The 22,758-nt window shown below is 39.2% G+C and overlaps 1 protein-coding gene across 5 annotated transcripts in view; it reads left to right on the plus strand.

Annotated features, from left to right (window-relative positions):
• The window catches only part of tox2 (TOX high mobility group box family member 2), a 94,012-nt gene that overhangs the window by 56,362 nt on the left and 14,892 nt on the right, over positions 1-22,758 (plus strand). For 3 of the 5 annotated variants that reach the window (XM_039798564.1, XM_039798562.1, XM_039798563.1), the window contains exons 4-5: positions 5,788-6,075; positions 21,734-22,012. In XM_039798564.1, coding sequence (XP_039654498.1) covers positions 5,788-6,075; positions 21,734-22,012 — 567 coding nt within the window. The remainder of the gene's footprint in view (positions 1-5,787; positions 6,076-21,733; positions 22,013-22,758) is intronic. The other 2 variants (XM_039798566.1, XM_039798567.1) reach the window with 1 other exon arrangement.

The following is a 22,758-nucleotide window of genomic DNA, read 5'->3' on the forward strand; positions in this document are numbered from 1 at the left end:
CTCTGCGGTGTGCCACTTCAGATTAGTTGCGTGTGGAGAAGGCCTGCCCCGTCTTTGCAGAATGCATTAGTACGCCACTCAGAGCCTCATACAGCCTAGGGTTAAACACAAATTATATCATTTCTGTCATCCAATCAAATCACACTGACCCCTTGACCTGCCAGATGAGTCAAATGCATAATGAAATATGACATGGCACAAAAGCTCTGATTCTAATCTGCTCTGACACGCGATCAGATGAGGATGACCTCCTGACCTGGACTGACAAGTGAGACGAGCACTGGGAACAGGATACATGAGGGAGAAGAGGGGAAAGAAACATAAAAGAAACGGGGGGAAACATAACATAAGCAATTAGAAAGGCTGGTTTTAGTCAATGGGAGGTTAGCTAGTAATCAACTCAGTATCTGGGGTGAATGGGGCCATCTGCATCTTCATCTTTGGACAGTTGTTATTCACTTCAGTTATTCTCAGTATTCCCTCCATATTTTCCCTCCCATAATGATAAATAAGAAGCATTTTTTCACAGAGCAGCATCATTTCTTCTCACTTAGCTGTGGCCAGGGCTGAAGAGATAGTAGCTGGATTTTATTTCCTAGAAAGAGTACAACTTTTATTTTATTATCCCCCCCGTCCCACACCCTCACGGCATCCCAATTTTTTTTTTTTTTTTTTTTTTTTTTTTTTTTTTTCTTCTCTCTCTCTCTCTCTCTCTCTCTCCCACACCTTCTTCTCTTCCCACCCTCGCCTCCCATTCATTCTCCGAACAGAAACTAAGTATATAGTGGTTTAGCATCCCCATCCCCACAGCCCCTTTCATGATTTCCAAACAGTAACATAGTGACAGATAAATAATGCAGCCTGGCTGTTTTAGAGAGAGATGAGATGACAGGGGGATGCGTGGGAGGGTGGGTTGATTGGGGTCCTGGGGATGTAAAGTAAGGACCAGAACTGTTTGGGCTCTGTGAGGGACAGGCCAGGCTGGGGTTGGGCCAGCCAAGAGAGGAAGAGGAGAGTGGAGGTGTAGGGTGGCTGTAACTGGATCTTTGGCCCTCTCCCCCTCCCTCTCTTTGGGCTTTGCTAGAGAAGGCTTTGTGGTGTGTTGATACCCCCCTGACATGATATTGTAGCAGAACAACAGCTATGGCTTTAATTAGGCATGAGTTGACTGAGAGAGATGGAGGGATAAAGAGAGAGAGAGGGAGAGGAAAAAGAGAAGTATCAAAAACAAACAGTCCAATAAACAGAAATAGCAGATCAGTTCATGGTGTTCAAGTGTTTGAAAGTTAGTGATCTTTGTAGTCTGACAACAGCTATTTGCCTCTGCTGTGTTACATTAAAACAAGAGCTATGTGTACACTAATAAACAGGATCATTCATAAATATACAGTATAATCTTCCTCTGGGAGAGCAATGGCAGAGCGAATGAAAATAGATGATGCTCTCAAATTCTTCCCAAAGATAAATCCACCGTTTCCTTGCAAACTGGACTGCGTGGAAAGGAGAGATAACAGGGCCTGACTTTGTCTCTGTGTGCAGAGTTCTGCACGGTGGATACGAGAAGGTGTTGGAACGAAGAGTGTCGGTGGTAATGGAAGTGGTAGTGTGTGGGGGATTTTAAGCATAAATCACCACTGTGACAAAGCTCTCCAATAGGCAGATAAGTGCACATTAGTGGTAAGGCAGATCTGTCATCGTCTGTCTCTGAGCTGTCGGTCCCGCCCTCTCTCCTAGAAACAAACGCTGACTTGAGAGGACTTCAAACTCTGCGTCTGTGTGGCACATAAGCAACCGGCCTGAATTTACTTATGCACTTAGTATGTTCTTATGTTGTGACTTGATGTCTAGCTTGATTATTTTGTTTGTGGGCCACCTATCAAAAATAATTTTCTTAAAACGATGTTCACTTTTAGGTAATATAGTAAGAAACTGGCAAATAATAAGACTAGGGCTGCAACTAATGATTTTTTGTCAAGAAAGAGTGAAAAGAATATTTATTTCTCAGAGCCCAAGGTGACGAGGTGTACAAATGTCTTGTTTTATCTGTTAAGAGTCCAAAATATATTCAGTTTACAATAATATAAAACACAGAAAAGCAGAAAATCCTCACATTTGAGAAGCTGCAAGCAGAGAAGGGTTGGTGTTTGCATTTTAAAATGGCTTAAACCATTAATCAATTATCGAAATATTACTGTATGCCAAGATCATGTAGTGTTTTACAAATACTAAATGGCATGCAACTCCTTTTTTTTAGTGCATATTAATTATGTATGACAATGAATCATTTTACAGAATGAATATACAATTAAATAGGAATTGGGTTATGTCCCAAATCCAGATTTCTACAGGCATTACAACAATAATCTAATAAGAAGAAGAATGTACAGATAATGAGCCATTAGCCACAGTCAATATCATCTCCAGAAAGCCTTGAATACTCAGGCAGTATTACAGAGGGAGGGAGAAATCTGTGCCAAATAAAAGACAAGCTGGAAGGCTCCCCAATCAATGTTATTTTCTCTCTCAGTCCCAGACCAACTGTCTCTTCATCTGTTTCTTTCAAATGAAAGGTGTGCTGGTATGTAACACTTACAGTCAAGAGATTTGTCTCATAATTAAAATGTTACAGATTGTGTTTCGCTCAGCTGCTCAGACTGAGCATACTGCGTATTGGAAATAACGCTCCGTATAGTGTGTGGTATTGATAAGAGGAGGAATATAAAGGATGTTTCAGTGAGGAAATAGAATGTGTGTAATGCAGCTTTTGGTAGGAATGTGGCCCTGACTATTGAAAGTAAACCCATGACGAGTACCTCATAGGGGGAAAATAAAGAGCAGGTTTTTGTCCGAAAAGCCAGCTCCATACTAGGACACATGCTGGTCTGTACAATCCATCAAATACATTGCCTTTGTTTGGATTTTACTTTTAAAGGAGAAAAGAGTATACATTAGACAGGGTGTACATGTGGTTCTGTACATGCAAGCTCATTCTGAATAGAGGCATATGAATAATTTATCTTGCCACAATCCAACTGGGAACGTCCTTGGTATTTACATTTTATCATCAAGGGCACTGGATGATCCCTCACAGCAATCTAACACATGACACATTCTCTGTCCGCGTCCCTTTGCACAATCAAAAGCAACGGATGCGACCGGGAAAATGTTTCTATAGTGTGGATATATATATATATATTTATATTGGAAAAACAAAAAGCTTGATGAACATGCTAGATGATGACTAAGCGGGGGGGTTTTTTTTTTTTTAATTTCCCCCCTTTTTTTTTATTTAAAATATTTTAAAATTTCCTTTTTTTTTTCCTCCTTTTTTTTTTCTTCTTTTCCCCCCTTTTTTTTACAGCAGACAATTTAGTTTCCTTCCAACAATTATGAGGGAAAATGAATCTCAGGAAATGTTCGTTTTCTTGTCCATTAGACCAAACAATAACACTATCCCCAAAGGTCTACAAAAACATCTGTCTTCAAAGGACAGTCCAAAAAATGTATATCAACTGGCTTGCAGGCTATATCAGGACAAAGTAAATCAAATTGAGACAATCCCACTTCTATTTCTATTCCTTCTTTCATTTGGTGTAACATGTAGGAAGATGAAAGTGCACTTTGAACGCTGAGTCTGTGTCTACATTCTTGCTGCAAAATAAAACATTGCTAACGTCCTTTTTCGTGGTCAAATTAAAGATTGGTGTTTTAGTGTTTTAGGTATCGTAACTTAATGAAATTACTCTCATCTGGCTTTGGGTTTACTGCCTTAGATAAGTATGCATTGTAAAGACATTAGATACATTTTAATCCTGCTGAAAGCTAATGTTGTAAAAAAAGAAAAGATTATTGGTTACATTGTACTTTAGAGGCGCAATCTGTGATCCGAATGGGGAAAGAAAGGCTTGCTCCACTGCTACATCACAAAACACAAGGATTAAAGCTGCTATCACTTCAAAACAAACACCAACATTAGACAACAACAAAATCCGCATCATTAATATTTTCTGATCTTGAGTGATGTTCGTTTGCAGTAAAACAGGCCTATTTCCTTATTACAAGCAGCTGAAAATGCTAATTTATTATTTGGAGGTCAACCTTTTCAGTTATATATTCGAACAAACCTGTAATTTATATGGTCACAACATTACAGAATGGGCCTTTACACTCACCTCTATAGAGAAAGAAGAAAAATGTGCCCTGTATCCTCACTCCTTTCTTCCATCTCCCCATGCCCCTTATTTTCTAAAAGTATCTGTTTGAGAGATAAATGACCACTCTGCTGCCGAGGATGACAGCCTACACAAAGATGATATTGAATTTATTTCAGAAATGTTGCAGAACTGACTGTTTGATGTATACTGCTAGACATGAATCATAAAAATTCTATTAAAAACCCCTTGAATGGCTGACACCAGAATATTATTTGTGATGATTAATTTGACTCAGTCATTACAATGGGAGTCAAGTTGGATCGTCTCAGACAAAATTGCTTTTCATTCCCCGTTGAATTTCCCTGCTATTTTTCTTTTCTTCTTGCTCTGTGCAGAACTCTGATCTGATTGGACTTACTGTGTTAGCGTGACAGCACAAAAACACAGAGGCTGTTGGTCTTCTTTATTACTGATTGCTGAGCATCAAGTTTTTGTTCCAAAATGAGACGTTCAACATTTGAAACAAAATTACACCGGTTCTTCTAACAAAATGACAGATCAGAATTTAAACAGTTTACAAAGCTGTTTGTAGAATGGCAGGAAACTGAATTCATGGGTGAACAAGATGCTAACATATTAATGATTATTTATGTTGACATCAGCCTTACTTGTTAGGTTACACAAAAAAGGTTACACAGATCTGTTTTAATGAATCAGCTCCAGACCACCGCATTGGATGTATTGACCACTATAGTGGTCAGTGGATCCAAGCAAAATCAACAACTGACTCGCCGATCTAGTACAGCAACATGTTTTATCCTGGAGTCCTCAGTATTCAATTTATCATTTTTTCTTCCTATCTAATACTCTGTAAGCAATAATACACACCCAGGTGTTCTCATATATAATAGGTGAGGTAGAGAAAAAAACACTAGATGTTAGTTTTAATGAACTCCACTTTATTTGAAGAAAGAATAAAAAAAAAAAATCCACCAGTTTGGTTTTGTGAATGGCTCTAAATAATGCGATACCCATGAACCTTAGTTACCATTGTTATGGAGAAGAAACCAATTAGGGGTCTGAATTAGGGCTGTAGCAATTTGAGAGTGTTTTGTTTTTGCATTTGGGAGCAAAATTCACCATTGTTACCACATTCATCCAAAAATGACCAAGAATCCAAAAGTGAATTGATTTGAACTGCTGAATGTATATTTTGGATTGGATTTGATGTTATGTAATGAATTGCACCTTGATTGTATATACACATGCTTGTATCTTTGACTTGTGATTAAAGAACTAGATATTTTGAAATGCAACGCTCACCTTTTGTGATATTGATGATTCAAATGGGAGAGTTGTATACACATTCATGTCTTGGAGGTGCTCCAGTTACAGTACCTAACCTGGCCTATGCAGGAAATGAACAGGACATTTGGACCTCTTGGCACCTTAAATAACTGTTCCTCTCTATCTAGTAACTCTATCATTGTAAACTGAATGTCTACATCTGCAACCCATATGGACTATAAGTTATGACTTATTAGTCATAGTTTATAGTCATAGTCTTAGTTTGATCTACAGATATCCACAATTTCCTTTTTCTCACTTTTTTCTCCTTGTTGCCCTTCCTCAGAACTACACAGGTCAGAGTGGCGGCGGCGGGGGAGGAGGTGGAGGCGGTGGCTCGGGCAGTGGAAACGGAGCCGGGGACGAAGACTACGAGATCCCCCCTATCACTCCACCTAACCACCCTGAGCCTCCTCTTCTTCACCTGATGGAGCATGACTCTACAGGCTACCTCTGCCACTCGCTGCAACACAATGGGCTCATCAACCCGTATTCCTACCCAGAGCTGCCCACACTCATGATGTCTAACATGCTGGCACAGGACAGCCACCTCGTCTCCAGCCAAATGCCCTCGGTGAGTAGCACTAAGTGGACTGAACCATTCCACGGGGGCCTTGTAACACCACAGAGCTGATGTTTAAGGAGTCATTAGAGAATATTTTTTTAGTAATGTTCACAAATGTTTCGGACAGTTTAAGCCTTTAGTAACAGTAAGAAAAATATTTGATACCTTAGAGGAAAGAGGGTTGGACTCAAACTAAACCCTTTTAGTTTGGGGTGTGATTTAAGCTGTGCTGGCTTTTAACAAAACTTTGAAGATTTTGTTTTTTAAATTTGAGATACCCAGGAGGACATAAGGGCAAACTATTAACCCTCACACACACACACACACACACACACACACACACACACACACACACACACACACACACACACACACACACACACACACACACACACACACACACACACACAGACACACTGACCAGATGCCATACACTGAGGCAGATATGAAGTTGCAGTTTAGGGGGGGAAAAAATGATGGAGCACATAAGAGATTGGACAAATTTGACTTTTAAAATGATTTTCAAAGCTTTTTGGATATTGCAAAAACATCCAAAGCCAGCCATTTAAAAGAGCTCTCTAATATGAAACAGATTACAACCCTATAAGGTAAATGTAATTTCCAAGACGTGAAGAAGGGGGCTAAGTAGGGGGACTGAATGATTGTTCAGCTGTAGCCATGTCAGCTCTGATGCATGGAGAAAAGGATTGTGGGTAAATCCATCAGCGTCATATCTACCTTCGACAGCATGCATCGGTCAATCTGTCAAGCCTTCAAACATGAATACGCACTGATTACTCCCTCAGCTCCACACAGAACTACTCCTCCACAAATTAACATCTTCAAACCGTAATTGCATTCAGGAGAACTGCAGGAAATAGAGCAGGTTTCTATCACAACAAATGATATATGTTAAGCTTATGCGTAATGTATAGGCTGCAATAAGCAAAGGATCTGCATTTAGCAATCTCTTATATAGGATACATATGGCTCCACATGGCAAGAAATGAGTAAATGGTGGAGTTCAAAGTCATGTTGGCTTTTTTTTTAAATCCTATTCAGTGACCAACATGTAAATATTGTAATAGAGGTGCACTAAATAACATGTATGGTAGGGTTTAATATTTGATTCAATGGTTCCCTTCGAAATATGGACAGATGTGACTTTTATTGATTGCAGCACTGAGAAAGAAAGAAAAGATAAGAACACATTATATAGTTAACAGTAACAACATGTATGCAAAGATTTTTGTGTTCAGGGTTTGAAAGTCAGAATATCATACCTTCATAACTTGATATTGACTGAGATATAATAAAAAGATACAGAAATAGTACACTCGACAGCTGTGCTTTTCTGGTAAAATAATATATTGTATGCAGTGCATTATATAGTGCACATTTTATATTGTTCTTTTTCTGTCTGAGTCAGCCATGTTTTTAGTGTATGTTAATGAACAGAAAAGATAATCTGTTATATACAGTATGCATTAAAAACAGACAGAGGTGCATATCACGCATAATGTATTATAATGTTAATCATAAACAGGAGAGATAAGATTGAACAACCATCAGCATATAGCCAAAATCTAAAAAAATAGATCTGAAATATAAACATACTATATATTATATATAATGTTGGAATATTCCCCCTGGGTGTTGGATTCATGTGTCATTTATCTTCATATTCATTTCACATTTTGGTCATGACCTTTACTGTGGAGACAGTGGTTGATTGGCCAGTCTCTCGCTTGGCAGTCAGGATATTTGTTACTGCTACGGAGGGCCACACTGTGGTTTTAATAGATTGAGTATTTCAGGTTGTGGGGTAAAATGCATGAGATTTGAAATGTTTATAATGACACACAATATGAACATATAATCAAAACACATAGACTTCAAATGATGGTAACTGCTGGTGATTGATATTCACTTTTATGTGGAGACACAAAGTTAAATGCAACACATATTGATTATCCAAATTAAGTTTATATTCAGGGTAATTTAGAAGCAAATAGCAAAAGCCAAAAGAAATTACAGCTTTTAACCAGATTATCAGTGGTCTTTAAAAAGTGTTATAACCTCCCAAACCTTGATATTTCTAACTGGCTCTGAGGGAAGCCCTTTGAACATACAGGAGACCTTTTCAGGGCTCTGCCTCGACTTCACTGCAAAAAGCAGCATATAAAGCAAACTCAGAAATTTCTAAGTCAAATAGGCTGCCTGGCGAAACTACCAAACCGTAGCAGAGGTTCATTTGTGCTGAGAACGGAGTGTCTATTAAACTGGAGCCTCACCTTGATACAGTCTGTTGAGCAGTGTAATTAAGCAAACTTTGCAGTTCAAACATGAGATTCTATCATAATGAATACCTCACTTGACATGGATAGATAAATAATGAGGGTTAATTCTAATTTTAGACTAAAAAATGCAGTGTTTGAGTGCTATATGTAGATAGGAAGGGGTTTTGGTGCTGTGGACGTACTGTTTGTGTGTGTCCAAGTGTGTCTATGTGTTTTTGTGTCCTCACTATAAACAATATCTCTGCTGTTGAAATGGATCCACTACATCTGGAGGTCAGGCCTTATATTCAATCTTGAGCACATTGAAAAAAAAAATCCATTAGGGTTCATCTTTCCTGCATCAGCCATTCTATTGTGGTGCTGCAGTGAGATCTGTTTTCATCAGGCAGATTCAATACGTGAGCTGGGCAAAGAAAAGAGTGCAATAGAGTTGGATGAAGAGGGGAGGGGTGAGGATGGAGAGAGAGAGAGAGGGGTGGGGGGGTGTGGGGCGGGGGGGGAGGCATTGTGGGGAGGAAAGCAAGAAGAAATTGCAAAGAGGAGAGAGGTAACTCTTATTCAAAATGAGCATATACCTCCAGTTTTCTGTACCTCCTGGATTTCATTATTAGATATTTTAGAGATAACTCAGTTGAGTGAAATAAGGTTATTCTATCTCAACAAAAGGCTGAGAGCTTCTGGTTTCTAAATGCGTGCCTACGTGATTCAAGTATGAGGACGTTTGAAAGTACTCCATTGCAGGTGCAACAATATAAACATAAAATAAATAGGGCGATTATATAACAAAAAGGATTTAGAGTAGAGAGCCGTATTACAGCAGCAATTGATCATAGTCAGGGAACTGTTAGACACAATAGATAGTGCGTGCTTTGTTTGTGGTGTTTGGGTGAATTGTGGGACTAAATGGTGTTTAGATCTAGATCTTTAGGTGGATGCAGCAGTGGATTGTGGGTGTGGATCCTCCGGACCAATGGAAACTATCAAGACCTTCACTCAAATGCAAAAAAAGAGAATATTAAAGAGTAAGGTTACTGTGTGTCCCATGAAAAGACCAAAACCAACAATGTGTTAGTCTGTCTCAAATACTTTCTGACTGTGGTTTTCTGACCGAAGATAGATATACAAATCAGTCATAAATATTTTATTTACAGCAGCAGGATTGTGAATGTGGACTTGACACTGCCTATGTTCATGGTAAAGAAGGAACATGTTAGCTACTGCAACACTGGGCCTCATTAAACAACAATAGAGGTCTTTGGCTACATAGGCAATACTTTAGTAGATCTAAATCAAGTGGTCAGTTATGAAAACGAATCGGATAATCAGTTGTTTAGGTTATTTTTATGCAAAAGTGGCAAAATTCATTGGTTCCAACTTCTTTATGTGAATATTTCCTTCTTTTTTAATCGACTATAATAGAAAATTGATTATCTTTGGGTTGTTGTTGGACAAAACAGGCAATTTAAAGTTATCAACTTTGGTTTTTGGGCAATTGTAATTATGGTATTTTCCACTATTTTCTGACATTTTACAAACCAAACCATTAATCAACTAGATGTCAAAAATAATCTGCAGATTAAACGATAATGAAAAGAATTGTTTGTGGCAGACACACTTGTTCATTTGGATCAATACATTGTTGCATTTGGTTCATGGGATTTGTTAACATATCAGAACTATCCAATATTGCCAGGCTAATCCGTTAGAGGCAGTTTAAATCCTTAACAGGAACGACAGGAGTTAATGGAGGCTAACTTTCCTGGTCAACCAGGTGGTGACGTTTTAGGTTTTTTTCCTCCTCTGCTGACTCTCAAAACCTGAAAGACATAATTGATTGTACTCTCCTAATTTTGAAAAGAGGCCATTTTCAATAGATAAGGTTGTTTTTTGTTTGTTTTTTCTTTTGCTGATGCTTATTGTGTCTGAAGCCCCTCCTGGCCAAACCTGATATCTTTCGGAGAGCTCTTTTCTCTGATGCACTTGGCAGGGCCTCTCTCTCTCTCTCTCTCTCTCTCTCTCTCTCTCTCTCTGTTAATGCCCCCACTGTCATAGCATCTACAAGTTCCAAAACACATTAGACATTTAATAGCCATGCTCAGGTTGCATTGATCTTATCAACACAGCCCAGAAAGATACACATCTCTGCTGCTGCTAGTGAATCATTTCTGGATTCACAAGTGAAGTGGCCTTGTTGTTGTCTGTTGTGTCTTTATTTACCCCAAAACTTGCCTAAAGCGATTGGCTGGATACATTTATTTGCGTCACACACCTGTGCTGCGACAACTACATCTGCAATCTATTTGAACAGAAAGGCTTCATATTCAATTATAGTATATTTTAAATGCTCCACAAATTCATATGACCTGTGCCTGCGACTGGAATGAATTATCTTTGATGAAGTTTTTTTTTTCATCTTCCTCAATGATGCATGCAACATTAGCCATCATCACTGGCTTGAGTGTGATGTTTTGAATATGTAACAGATGATGAATGTATAATCAGCCAGAGGATGTTATGTGTAGCGGCTATATATTAGCAGAAAGAGCTATATGCAGCCTTGGCTCCATCAAACTCCAAGGTATTATCTCATTTGTTATTTTCCAGAACACAAGATGTGCATCTGACTCAATGAGGGTCAGTTCATTTTTAATGAGGGTGGTCTACCAGCTGTATTCATATTCAAATTCATACTTCTAATTCCTTTTGTTACCAACATTTAAATGTAGGAATTTCCTCACAAGCTCTTTATTTTCAATTGTTGAGGTTAATTATCAAGTGTTAATCCCACAATGATTGTCATGTTAAGTTGGTTGGATGCCTGTGTTTTCTATTCTTTTCTATTTTTTACTCGCGAGGCATTAAGTGCTCCTGGCAGGTGCTCGCTCTCCAAGCCTGCGTGAATGAAATATGAGCTGCAATGTCAACTGAACTTGTCACAGACAAGCTGGGATGAATTAATGATAAGAGAGCAGAGGTGTGTTTTAATGTGTTCTCTCTCTGATGGAGGGTCTCAGCAAACGTATTATCGCATACTGTACACCTGCCGGTTTCTGTATAAACATGGGACAGAGAAAGAGGTGGATTAGAGATAAAGTGGTGCATTTATAGAGAGAAATCTTCGTCTACTAATTCTAAGTCAGAAAGATGAATAGTACTGTACGTCACCTCGACTGTTATCAAGCGACTTTTCAGAAATACTGTCATTAAATGTGTTTAGACTTTTCCAATATGGACTTTAAATTTGTCTTACCTTAAAAGACGTCCTGCTCTTTGAGGCTCTGCCTTATTTTATACTTTTCATTCAGATGAAGAAAACCTATTTCTCCTTTGAAAGACCTTCATTTTCAGTGTTTTTTTTTTTTAAAGGGATTAGAGCGTCTGCGGAAAATGATGGAATGTCTGTCGCTTTCCACCACAGTTCAACAAGCCCAGTGATAGAATGGGACTTGTATTAGTTATTCCAATGTTGATTCAGGCACAGATGATTTTAAATGATCAATGCCATCAGCGGAACAAAAATATCACTTGCTTGTTTGATGGCCCCTTGAAATCTGCAGGGGGAAAAATAAACTGCTTCCCCCTTTTTTATTTTGTTTACTTTTTTTTGTGATTATTTATTTCCAAATTGTCCCTAAGGCTAATGTTCCATTTGGCATTTCCCACCTCCCTCTCCCATAAATGAACCATCACAGCCATAAATCACTGGACAAACAGAGACTTGTGCAAACCCTGAAAGGTTTAGAGATTTATGTAACACATTCATGTTTTCCACTTCCTCATTTTAGTACTCCACTGGTAAAGCCTAGCTAATAAAAGGTCCTATTAATATTTCCTGTTGCGTAGCAACGGCAGGCTGCAAGTAATAGCATTCTGCGGAAAAATAGATGACCGATAAGGAAAATTCAATTCTTTTCTCATCTCCTGGGAGAAAGTGCCTTATTTCTCTGGCAATGTGATATGAAACTGTAGTTGTATATTAAGACATATCTTAAAAGAAATATAGGTTATTTTCCAATTTCATCATTTTGGGGGGATTTTTATTGCAGAATGGAACGGCAGCTCATTTATTTTCTCCACTCTGATAAAGTCGATTAACCTCGGATTAAGCTAATCAGAGGATAAGGTGCCGACTTAATTTCTTTCTTTTTAATCAGACATTCTAACTAGATGGTGTTAAATAACACACACACACCGAACTTTAAAAGGATCAGTTATGTGAGACAAATTGCATCTCATTTATATTGCAGGTATAATTCAAACGTGTTTTGTACAAACACTGGCTAGCTTCTAAAGTATGGAGTGCTATGCAAAGATCTCTTCTAATAACACTGGCTATCAGTGTGATCACAGGTAATGGAAAAAAAGATCTCCACAGTGACAATTTTCAATTTAGATAATTCATCACATCGTATTTCAAAAACAACCAAGTAAAAGATGTGTTATAACACACGTGTTGTTGTCATCATCGCCCTCCTCCATACTGTCGATGTGTTTAACAGTAGCGTTCAAGCAAAGAACAGAAGCTAAAGAAACAAAGGCAGATTTCAGCTGCAGCAGATAGCCGGTGTTATGAAGCAGATACATAGATAAGGGATTTCATATTACACTTAGCCACGGGCCCCTGCTGAGATTTATCATGCCATGAAATCGTGTCCATATTGCACTGTGCCCTATCTCAACCATCCATCAGCTCATTCTGCTTTCACCACCAGGAATATTCTGCCCTGGTGGCGGCAGAGAGCCGTCCTATGTCATCTCACTCAGGGACGTCTCCCCTGCTGTGCTGCCAACCACCAGTCCAACACAACACTGCCACTCTGTCTGCTATAGTGCACAAGAGTGGCTCGAGCCAGGGTGATTAAACCACTTTGTGTATTCATGAACTACAGTTCGTAGTGTGCTGTGTTATTGTAATCCAGCACCAAGAGGCACAGGGTACAGGCAGAATTCATGGGTAGAGCTTGTCCTTGATAGTGCCAAGTAAGCGAAAATGTTTTGAGAAATTATTCGGTGATTGTCACAGTTTACATTTGATATTTGAATAGAAAGAAATGCTGTGTCAAACGTATTTTTGCTGTGTCTTAATTTTCACAGCATTTACAGGATTTACTGCTTGTTATTGAAATTGTGTCTGTTTTATAAAAAAAAAACAGTTAAACAATGAAAGAAATAATAATCCAAAAATTATTTATTTTTTATTCCTACTAAGAGGGACTCTTAGTTGCAAACCAGTGGCTCATTTGTGTTTTCTTTCCATTTTCTTTTACCACAACTATTTTCTGAGCTGTCTTTAGTGATTGGTCTTGCAGTAGGAAATACAACATTTAGATGTGTTGGGACATTTAATCTGGGTGAAAACCTGTTTAAAGTGATCTGATTCTTTTATAAAACCAGTAGTTTTGTGTGAGTGTTGAAAATCAGTAAAAACAAAGGCAATAAGCCTCATACATACTTTACCTTAAGGTGTGATGCAGTGAACCGTGTGAGTTGTGTAGCATACCAATAGCAATGAGTTTTGTTTCATCGTTTGTCTGCCGTATTTGTTATAGTTCAAAGCTGAAAAATAAGGCGAAGATGGCTTCTGTCAGAAATGTGTGAAATTTCTCTGTGAGAGGATTTTACACACATGGAAATCACCTCGCCATGACCTGCACTTGTGTGGCACATACAGTACTGTGTGCACCTACTTTTTATTTGTGTGCTCTTTCTTGTTTTTGTGTTCATTATTTCTGCATCTACATTCACTTTTTTGTTGTGCGAGCGTGGGCACGCCCACACACTATTGAAGAATATTTACACACACACACACACACACACACACACACACACACACACACGCGGTGTTTGACATGGCAGTCAGGAGTCTCATTAGTGAGAGCAGAGGAGCCTTGCCTTCTGCTGTCAAGAGTGTGTGTCCCTACCGCTCCTCACAACCGTCTCCTACATGTCATGTCAGGCAAGGCTCTGATTCTCTGACGCTGTGCTTTGTGAGGTGAGCTCAGAGACACGCCCGGGCTGAGAGGGAGCGAGACGGAGAGTAAGAGACAGTGAGAGAGAACAAGAGAGAGAGAATAAAAAAGACTGAGGAACAAGAGAGAGAACTGGGGGGAGGAGGGGGGTGGGTGAAGAGAGAGAGAGAGAGAAAAAGAGAGAGAGAGAAAAAAAATAAAAGCAAAAGGGGTTCTGACATTAGCAGTAATGAGGAACATGGAGGATGGTGCCAAGGGGGACATCATGACATTACTATCTGCAAATAAACCACTGCCTTGTTGCTGCCACAGATTCACTCTGAGAGGCGTTCAGGGTGGTACAGTACATTTCAAACTAACAGTCAATCACAACCAGGCACATCAACCTCTTTGTGCAAACGCTTACAACTATACTTTAAGATGTATTAATTAACAATAATAATTATAATAATAATAATAATAGTCACAGGCGTTAAGTACTTTCCACACAAAGGAAAACAAAAAAATACCAACACAAGGGGTTGTAAAGTACAGCATCATAAAAGTAGACCTTCTTACCATGTACTTTTATTATAACTTCACTTCTGTTTCTTATTTTAGTATTTATCTGCATGGCACAACTTAAAAAGTCATTCCTAGGTATTTTTTGGAAAAAATCAAACATGTTGGCAACTTGGCACATGCTCTGTTTGGCTTAGAGAGATATAGTGGCAAACACCCTTTCAACAGTTTGGCTATAAGATATTCTTTGAAATAGCTTTTTCTCTCTTTTCAAGTTTGTGTTGAAACTCGTCATTATTTCCTCATGCTGTTGGTTTGTGAGGTATTGCTGTTTTTCTGCCAGATTAATTACTTGATCACAGTTCAGCGCAGGAGGTGTAAGAGCAAGAGTATTTCACATTTTTCCTTTGGACTCGCGTGTAATTGGAACGATTGAAAGTGACCTTACAGTGTCTTGTTTTGGCAACATGAAGTGACTGCCAAGCTGTTAAATAAAATGAAGTTTTAATAGTGTGTTGCTAAATGCAGTTGGTTGGTAGTGCACCTGGATCATAGCATCATATTACAGCTGAATCAAAGTCTCCTTGTGGTATTGAATGATATTTTATAAGTCATCTTGACTACTTTTTTAAAAACACATCCAATTAAGCTTCAACAAATACTTAAAACACTTGTGTTTCTTCTTCTCAAACATCCCGGCTGCATCTGCTGCCCATCATATCTCCTTACTTTGCATCTGTCTGATGTCACAAGAAGGCAGAAGCAGCGTTTTGCCTTTGCTTTCATACTTAAGTAGCGTATGATTCATAAATCCACACTCTTATTAATTCTCCTCAGCTTGTGTAAATGACCCTCCTGGGTATATATAAGCGTGATAAACCGAAGACATGGATGGAGGGAGAGAGAGAGAGAGAAGAAGAAGAGAGAGAGAGTGAGGAGAGGGAGGGATGCTCTGAGGCTCTTTGAGGAACAGAGTTGTTAGTGCTTTGCCCTCGGGGTGAATGAGAAGTATCTTTGAGGGTTGTGAGGCCCGGGGTTGGCTCCCCACCTAAAGGCGTGTTTACCACCGTGTTGCGCGGCGGCTGGGCTTTTGAAGGATCAGTCTTGAACGCGCCTCTAATTAAAGCTGTCATGGCTGGGTGCCTGCAGGGATAATGTTCTATTATTATAGTCATTTGTTTCAATTAAACGCTGGGTGGTTTTACAATAGCAGCCGTGAACCTGTGTGAGTGAGCCATCACTCTAAACAAGATGGCTCCAGTCAAGCAGGGAGCGAGGAGAGGAAAGTCTCAGGACTCTCTGAAGCATTGATCACTGTTTATTCAGACAGGCCAGGACGGGACAGAGAGAGGGTCTGAAGGTCTGATAGCGCAGATTAAAGCAGGTGATGTTTCTTCAAAAATCTAAATACTAAAATATATCTATATTGGGGAGAATGCTTTATCATTAGCGAATACATCTTTCATTCGCATTTCAAACTAAGTGAACTCAAAGTGCATTGACTCCGAACTTATTTAACAACTGACACACACTAAATCCTTATTTAGTTAATTTTAGATGATGATACAATTTGAAACACTGCATTTATTGATTTTTAGCATCACTAGGCTGGTTTATTATGATGCCAGGGCAATAAAACTTTGCATAGCAATCAACCTGCTTATTTAAATGAAGAAACAGATGCCACTCTGGTGTAATCATCATAAGGACAGAGCAAGGTTAGCTGCTTTACTCTCCTCTGGTGTGAATCTCTCCTCTTTCTCCTTGTAGCTGTATAGGGCTCTCTTCTCCCCTTTTCTCATCTCTGTGCTGGTGGTCAAATCCCCTTAGCTAAATCAAATGGTGCAGGCAATTGGAGCAGCCGTGAAACCATTTCAAAGGTAAGGTCAGCAGGAGCAGGGGAACAATGGCTTTGTGATATTCCATCTCACACACAATGTGCTACACATAATTGGAAAGCCTTTGTTATTTGACTCCCATTTGACTATGATGTACAAGATGTGAATACAAACACGACAGGCGTAACGATGGCAGAGGAACATGTTCACACCGAGTTTCCTGGCTTTACATCACAGTTTAGGTGTGCCTGGCTGCTCATCACCAAAAAGCAATATCTAACTGTCCCCTTGGTAACTTTGGAGATGGATTTTAGTACTTAGGTTAGTGTTTTTTCGTGTCTTTTTTCTCTCTCGCTGTTGTCATACTTTTTTACACTTTCCGCCACCCTCTCTCTTTTCCAGCAGCCTCTTTCCTTTCCTCTTACTTTTCCTCCTCTCCATTTATAAGAGACTATGATCCCCTGGGGCTTTACAACAAACAACTAAATTGCTGGAGGTTAAGCACAGCTATGACAATACCCAAGAGAACTCAGAATCCAACTTAATAAATAATCTAAATATAGATAAATGTAAATTTAGGGCACTGCATTGCTCAAGTTGGCAGCTATTGGTTTATAGTTGTACCACGAAATACAGCAGAAAAACCAGAACGACGATGAGAAAAGTGTTCAATGAGTCAGCTGCTTCAACATACGTAGAATAAGACTACTTGCAATGTTAGCTTTCTCAAACTATAACCATCTATTGGGTTTACCCAACTAAAAAAAGAAACATCATATTCATGCTGCGTCACCGACCAAGTCATATATCCAGAGTTAAAATCAATATTATAGGCGGTCTATGTCAACAGTCCATTAAAAAAGTCAGTTTACGTTGAACAGTAAAGGCAGAGAGCAGTGACCAACCAAGTCATGTTACTCACTGTGCACTACCCCCCCCCCCGCCCCCTTTTGGATGATACCATTAGGAATTAGCATACAGTACCTATGGCAACCGGCAACCTTTGTCAGATTCTTTCATAATATTTGTACAGCCGTCTGCTGCTCTCTTTATTTAGCTCAGGCTTGATGGCGCTATGTGATAACTTCTTGCTCTCTCCGTCTCACCCAGGTGAAAGCACCAACTAAAAGCAACCAGAGACATTTAGGAGTACATTAGCAGAGAAGGAGTGTTGTCATTAATGATCACTAGTCCTTTGGGTGTTATACTGTATATAGCTGCTGCGTAATGCACCCCTTGATACAATCAGTGTCTTCGTGCTTGCATTGATATGTCTTTACAGTTGCTATATATACTACAACTTTGACTATCAGTTTCATTAGACTTTCACTGGAATGCAGTGTGTTTCTGTATTTTCTGGTGACTTACCTCTTCATTAGTTAGGATAGAGCACTCAGCTCTAATGAATATTGAGTCAATGCTATGAAATATGAGAGTGAAGATAAATAATGGCAGATGAAATGTGTGTGATTCAAAATAAAAACAAGAAATACAGTGAGTTTATTAATAATTTATTCTTTTGTTGAAAATAAATTTCCACTACAATCTCCACCATTCCCTCCACAAGAGTAAGGCGAATCGGTATGTATTATATTGTCACAATTTTAGAAAACAATGTGACTCAAATTAATCCCTGAAAATAGGAACTTAAAACTAGATATTTGTATGTCTGTAAGAGCCTGAGTGACCCTTTTTGTGTTTCTACACTTGCAAGGCCGACACCCAGTACCCACAATGCCTTCCACCGGTGAACTCCTCTGCTCTGCATGTCTACTGCTTGTTTATATTAAACATGGTGTGGCTCAGATTAAAGGGTGGCAATATTGCCTGGAGGCTGTTGCTATGGAAATGTGTCTGCTATAGCTATGATAGGCCATTCATGTTTGATTAATTGGTTTTTCAATGCTTCTTGGTTTGTGAGGACCCTAAAGAGCAAGTCCATGGAAAATGGAAAATTAATGGATTTCTATTTCCTTCTCCCCTTTCTTCCTCTTCCCACCCCCCCTGTCTTACTACTTATTTTTGCTGAAGCTATTTCCTCATGTTTTAAGAAGTGTAGTGATGGTGTTTTGAATTATGATTGGAAGTTGGATATTGCCGTGGATGGGGGAGGTTAGAGCTTGGTTATTTGAAATGCAAAAGGAATGTCTTTGTTCATGACTGCCTTTTGTGTGCAGCTGCTGAGGCAAACACAGAATCTAATGTCGTGTGAATATTACAAGTTTTCAAAGCAGGCCAGGGCCTCGTACAACATTACTTTGTTGTGCATTTTTATTCGAGCAATCTACTGGGACCAATTATGATTAGAGAGCCGAGCCTTCATCTTTGAACCTCTACTCATGTTTATCAAGACCTCATGTGCTCGGGCCTTTTTCAATTTGATGTTTTTAGCACTTCACTAATGTATTATTTAACTCATAAATGTTTCAAAGAGCTAACAAATGCTAGTTCATCACTTTCTGATCTGTAAATTGCCAAACATTCCCATTTATGCCTACATTAAAAGCATCCTTTGGTCCATGCTCATGTTCTGTCCTGATGAATCTTGAAGAAAAGCTTTTCATGTAGTAATTATTGAAGATCTTTTAAGATGGCTAAGAGCAGAACTTTGTAACTTTGTGAGAGTCTGATTCTGTAATCACTGTGAAGGGTGTTCTCAATGTGGGGGTCCTAACTCCAGCTGCGAGCACTGTTTTTATTTCTATTTGTAGGCCCCAAGTGTTGAAAAAGGTGTTGTTTAACTTAGCAGTAAGTAATACTTTTCTCTTTCATAGCACACAGGGAGCATAATATATCTGCAGGGGGTTGATAGGATTTTTCATCAATGTCATTGACGCAATGATTGCTTTGCAAGGTGCTGTGATTTCTGGCTTCTTAAAACTTCCACCAACCAGGTCACTGTGTCTTGAGGACCCCGGAGGGCCTGCAGTTGTTGCATTTCCTAGTGATTGCCTTCCTAGTAATATAAGTAGATAAAAGTCAAAGAAATGATCGATCATACCTTAAACTGTAATAGAGAGCTCCCTTCAAAAATATAAAATTTTTAGTTAAGTGATAAAGGGCCTCTAAGTTACATGGCTGAATGTTGAAGCAATGCAAGGTTTGGCTCAAGGGACAGTTCCCCTAATGGCTTAAAGGTGTGGGAAAACTTTGACTTGTTTGTAAAGTTTTTTATAAAGATAAACCTGCAAAAACCTTTTTTTGGCCGCTTGAGCGTGTTAGCAAACAGTTGCTTATTTTACACATCTAGCAGATACAGTGATATTAACATTCATTTGGAGTTGTTTCTCGTTGGAGCTCTGTTTTTGGTCTCCACTAACTCCTGAGAAAAAAATATCTGTCTCTTTAGCTGCTAAATGCGCCACTATGTTTACCAGCAAGTCGCTAACTGTTTCTGTCTGCCGTTTGATACGGAGCAGGTAGAGTACAGAGAGTTTTAAGAGCATTTGTGCAGAAAACATCTGCTTCCTCTGGAATGTGACTATCACACTATAAAAGCTGTGAGAATGAACCAAAATAGTAAAGTTGTGGCCTGGAAAAACAAAATAATGAGTTTTAAAAAATGCTAAAACGCTCCGTACAGCTAAGGGGAGTCTCTGTAGCTTCATCACTACAAGCAGTCATGTGATCTTTATAATATAAAATGTACTGCTTATAGCTACGCTTTTAATAGCAGATTTCACTTCTTCCAGTTTGTATTTTGACAATGATTGTTCAATAATTACAATTAAAAACCAAATATTTGAAAACTTATGGTTGGTTTACATTTGCTTGATTGACATCAGTCTTAGCCATTCAGAGCGAGCCGTGTTAAATGCTGCTCTCATCAGATTCCATCCAGCTCCAACTCATTGAAAATCTAGATTTTCTGCCTGCCTCCGGTAACTGACAAATATGGCAGAAGGCCAAAAACATAAAGGCTACCAGGATTCAAAATGAGCTTTCAGAAAATTATGGGGCACCATGTCACACATGCTATATTCATGTTTTTCTCTATCTCAGAACCCATCCGCTATCGCTCTGACGATGATTTAGCCTCTGGGGGCAACGGACAATATTTTGGGGTTTCCGGTGTATCCTGGCCAAGACTTCCTCTTGCATGTGCCGGGTCCAATTTACAACTTGAGACACAAGAATGGAGTTGGAGTTAAGAGACGTCTCTATGAACACATATCTGGATATGAATTCAGATAAATAAATACATAAACTAATAAAAAGCTAAATCGTCGACAGACGATAGCCGATGGCTTCCAAAATTGCTTTTCCACCAATGCACTCTTTTATTCTCCACATGCACTCTTCACCTGCATTCAACCAAAGCCCGCTCAAATACTAACTCAATACTACTCGTACTAGAAACGAACTAGAAACGAAAACCAGAACACTTCCGGTAACCAACATCTTGTCCCGTTGCCGACAGATTCTGCATTCATATGCAGATATCTGTTTATAGAGATTATGTTTTTTCTAGTGTGGTTAGTTAAGAGTGAATGGTACAGTATTTGCCTTTAAGGAGCAAAGTAGATGACTTCTTTAATAAGTCTTAGTGAGTTGTCTGATCAGTCGCTGTTGAGAGACTATATATGTTTTTAGTTTTTTAGAGAGCTACCTAGTATTCAAAACGTGCCCCTGTATGAAGGTCAGTGCTAAAGTCAGGTACCAAAAAAGTAATTTAGATGAACTTGGCCACAGGCCTGCAAGTTTAAAAATAGTGCATTTTACTGTCTTGAGAAGACAGTTGAAAAAGAAAAAAGAAGCTTTCTAACCACCGGCCTCAGTTTAACAATGACCTGTGAGAGGTTTTTTGTCTGTCTCTTCCAACAGACACATTTCCCTCATTACAACACATTACATTACAACATATCTGCATATATATATATATATATATATATATATATATATATATATATATATACACACACACATATATATGCATATTTCTCAAATTTGAAAATGTCATCTCCACTTCGAAGTCTTTGCATATTTGGCTAATTGGCAAACTTTTATTACTTTGAGTAGAGGAGAAGATAGTAAAGCTGGTGTTCTTCTCTCACCCCAGATGCAGGAGATGGCTTTGCACCACCACCACCACCACCAACAGCAACACCGTCACCATCAGCACCCAGACGGCGCTCATTATGACCCCACCCGTAACCACCCCCTGATTAACAGCTCACCTCCGATACTGCCCAACCCCATGAGTGCACTGACCCAGCTAAACCCTCATGTCAGCAGGAGTGCACTGCCTCATGGTTCCCCCTCACCTCCCGGAAGTAAATCGGCCACACCCTCCCCCTCAAGCTCCAATCAGGAAGAGGAGACTGATCCTCATTCGAAGGTACTGATGTAGCAACACTTGTAGTAGCGAAGTAGGAGGCGAGGGCTTGGCAGTGCTCCTCAGAGATGGTTCGAATGCTAACTGTAGTGTGGGGGTAGCCATACTTGTGCTTCTTAATGGTTTGGCTGGAAGACTCGCATGGTTACAACATTTTGCTGTTGAGGGGAACAGGAGTCATGTTTTTTTTTTATTTATTATTTGTGTATGAAATGGTGTAGTGGATTGTGGTGTCACATTTGAAAAGAAAAGTCTTGAAATATTTACTAGATCGAATTTAACTGTAGAAACCAACTTGACTTTGTTTTAGTTATTACAATGTTCCCTTTTTCTTAATTCTGAGCAGCACATTTCCAAAGTCTGGTTCACAGAAACACAATCTTCCTTTGGTCCTTTTGTGCGAGATCATTTCACCCTCAGACAAATTTATTTCCCAATGACACAGTTGCAAATAGCTGACAATCCATTACCACCATGGCACTGTAAGTTTGTTGGCAAACTCTTACGCACACATGACATGAGACATGAAATCTTTTCCCCTAAAGTAATTTTAAAAAGACCTCCTTTATTTACAAATGTGATGAATATTTTCAGTAGCGAACCATGGGGTCTGGCCTTGGGCCTTCAACGTTGCAAAGTCATAATGTTTTTAGGTATTTTTAAAAAGATGTGAACAGCTCTAACACGCTCCACTACAAGCTCCAACACACAGCTCTAATGCGCGCGAGCACGCACGCACACACACACAC

Source organism: Perca fluviatilis, chromosome 4 (genome assembly GCF_010015445.1).
Source record: "Perca fluviatilis chromosome 4, GENO_Pfluv_1.0, whole genome shotgun sequence".
Taxonomy (NCBI): domain Eukaryota; kingdom Metazoa; phylum Chordata; class Actinopteri; order Perciformes; family Percidae; genus Perca; species Perca fluviatilis.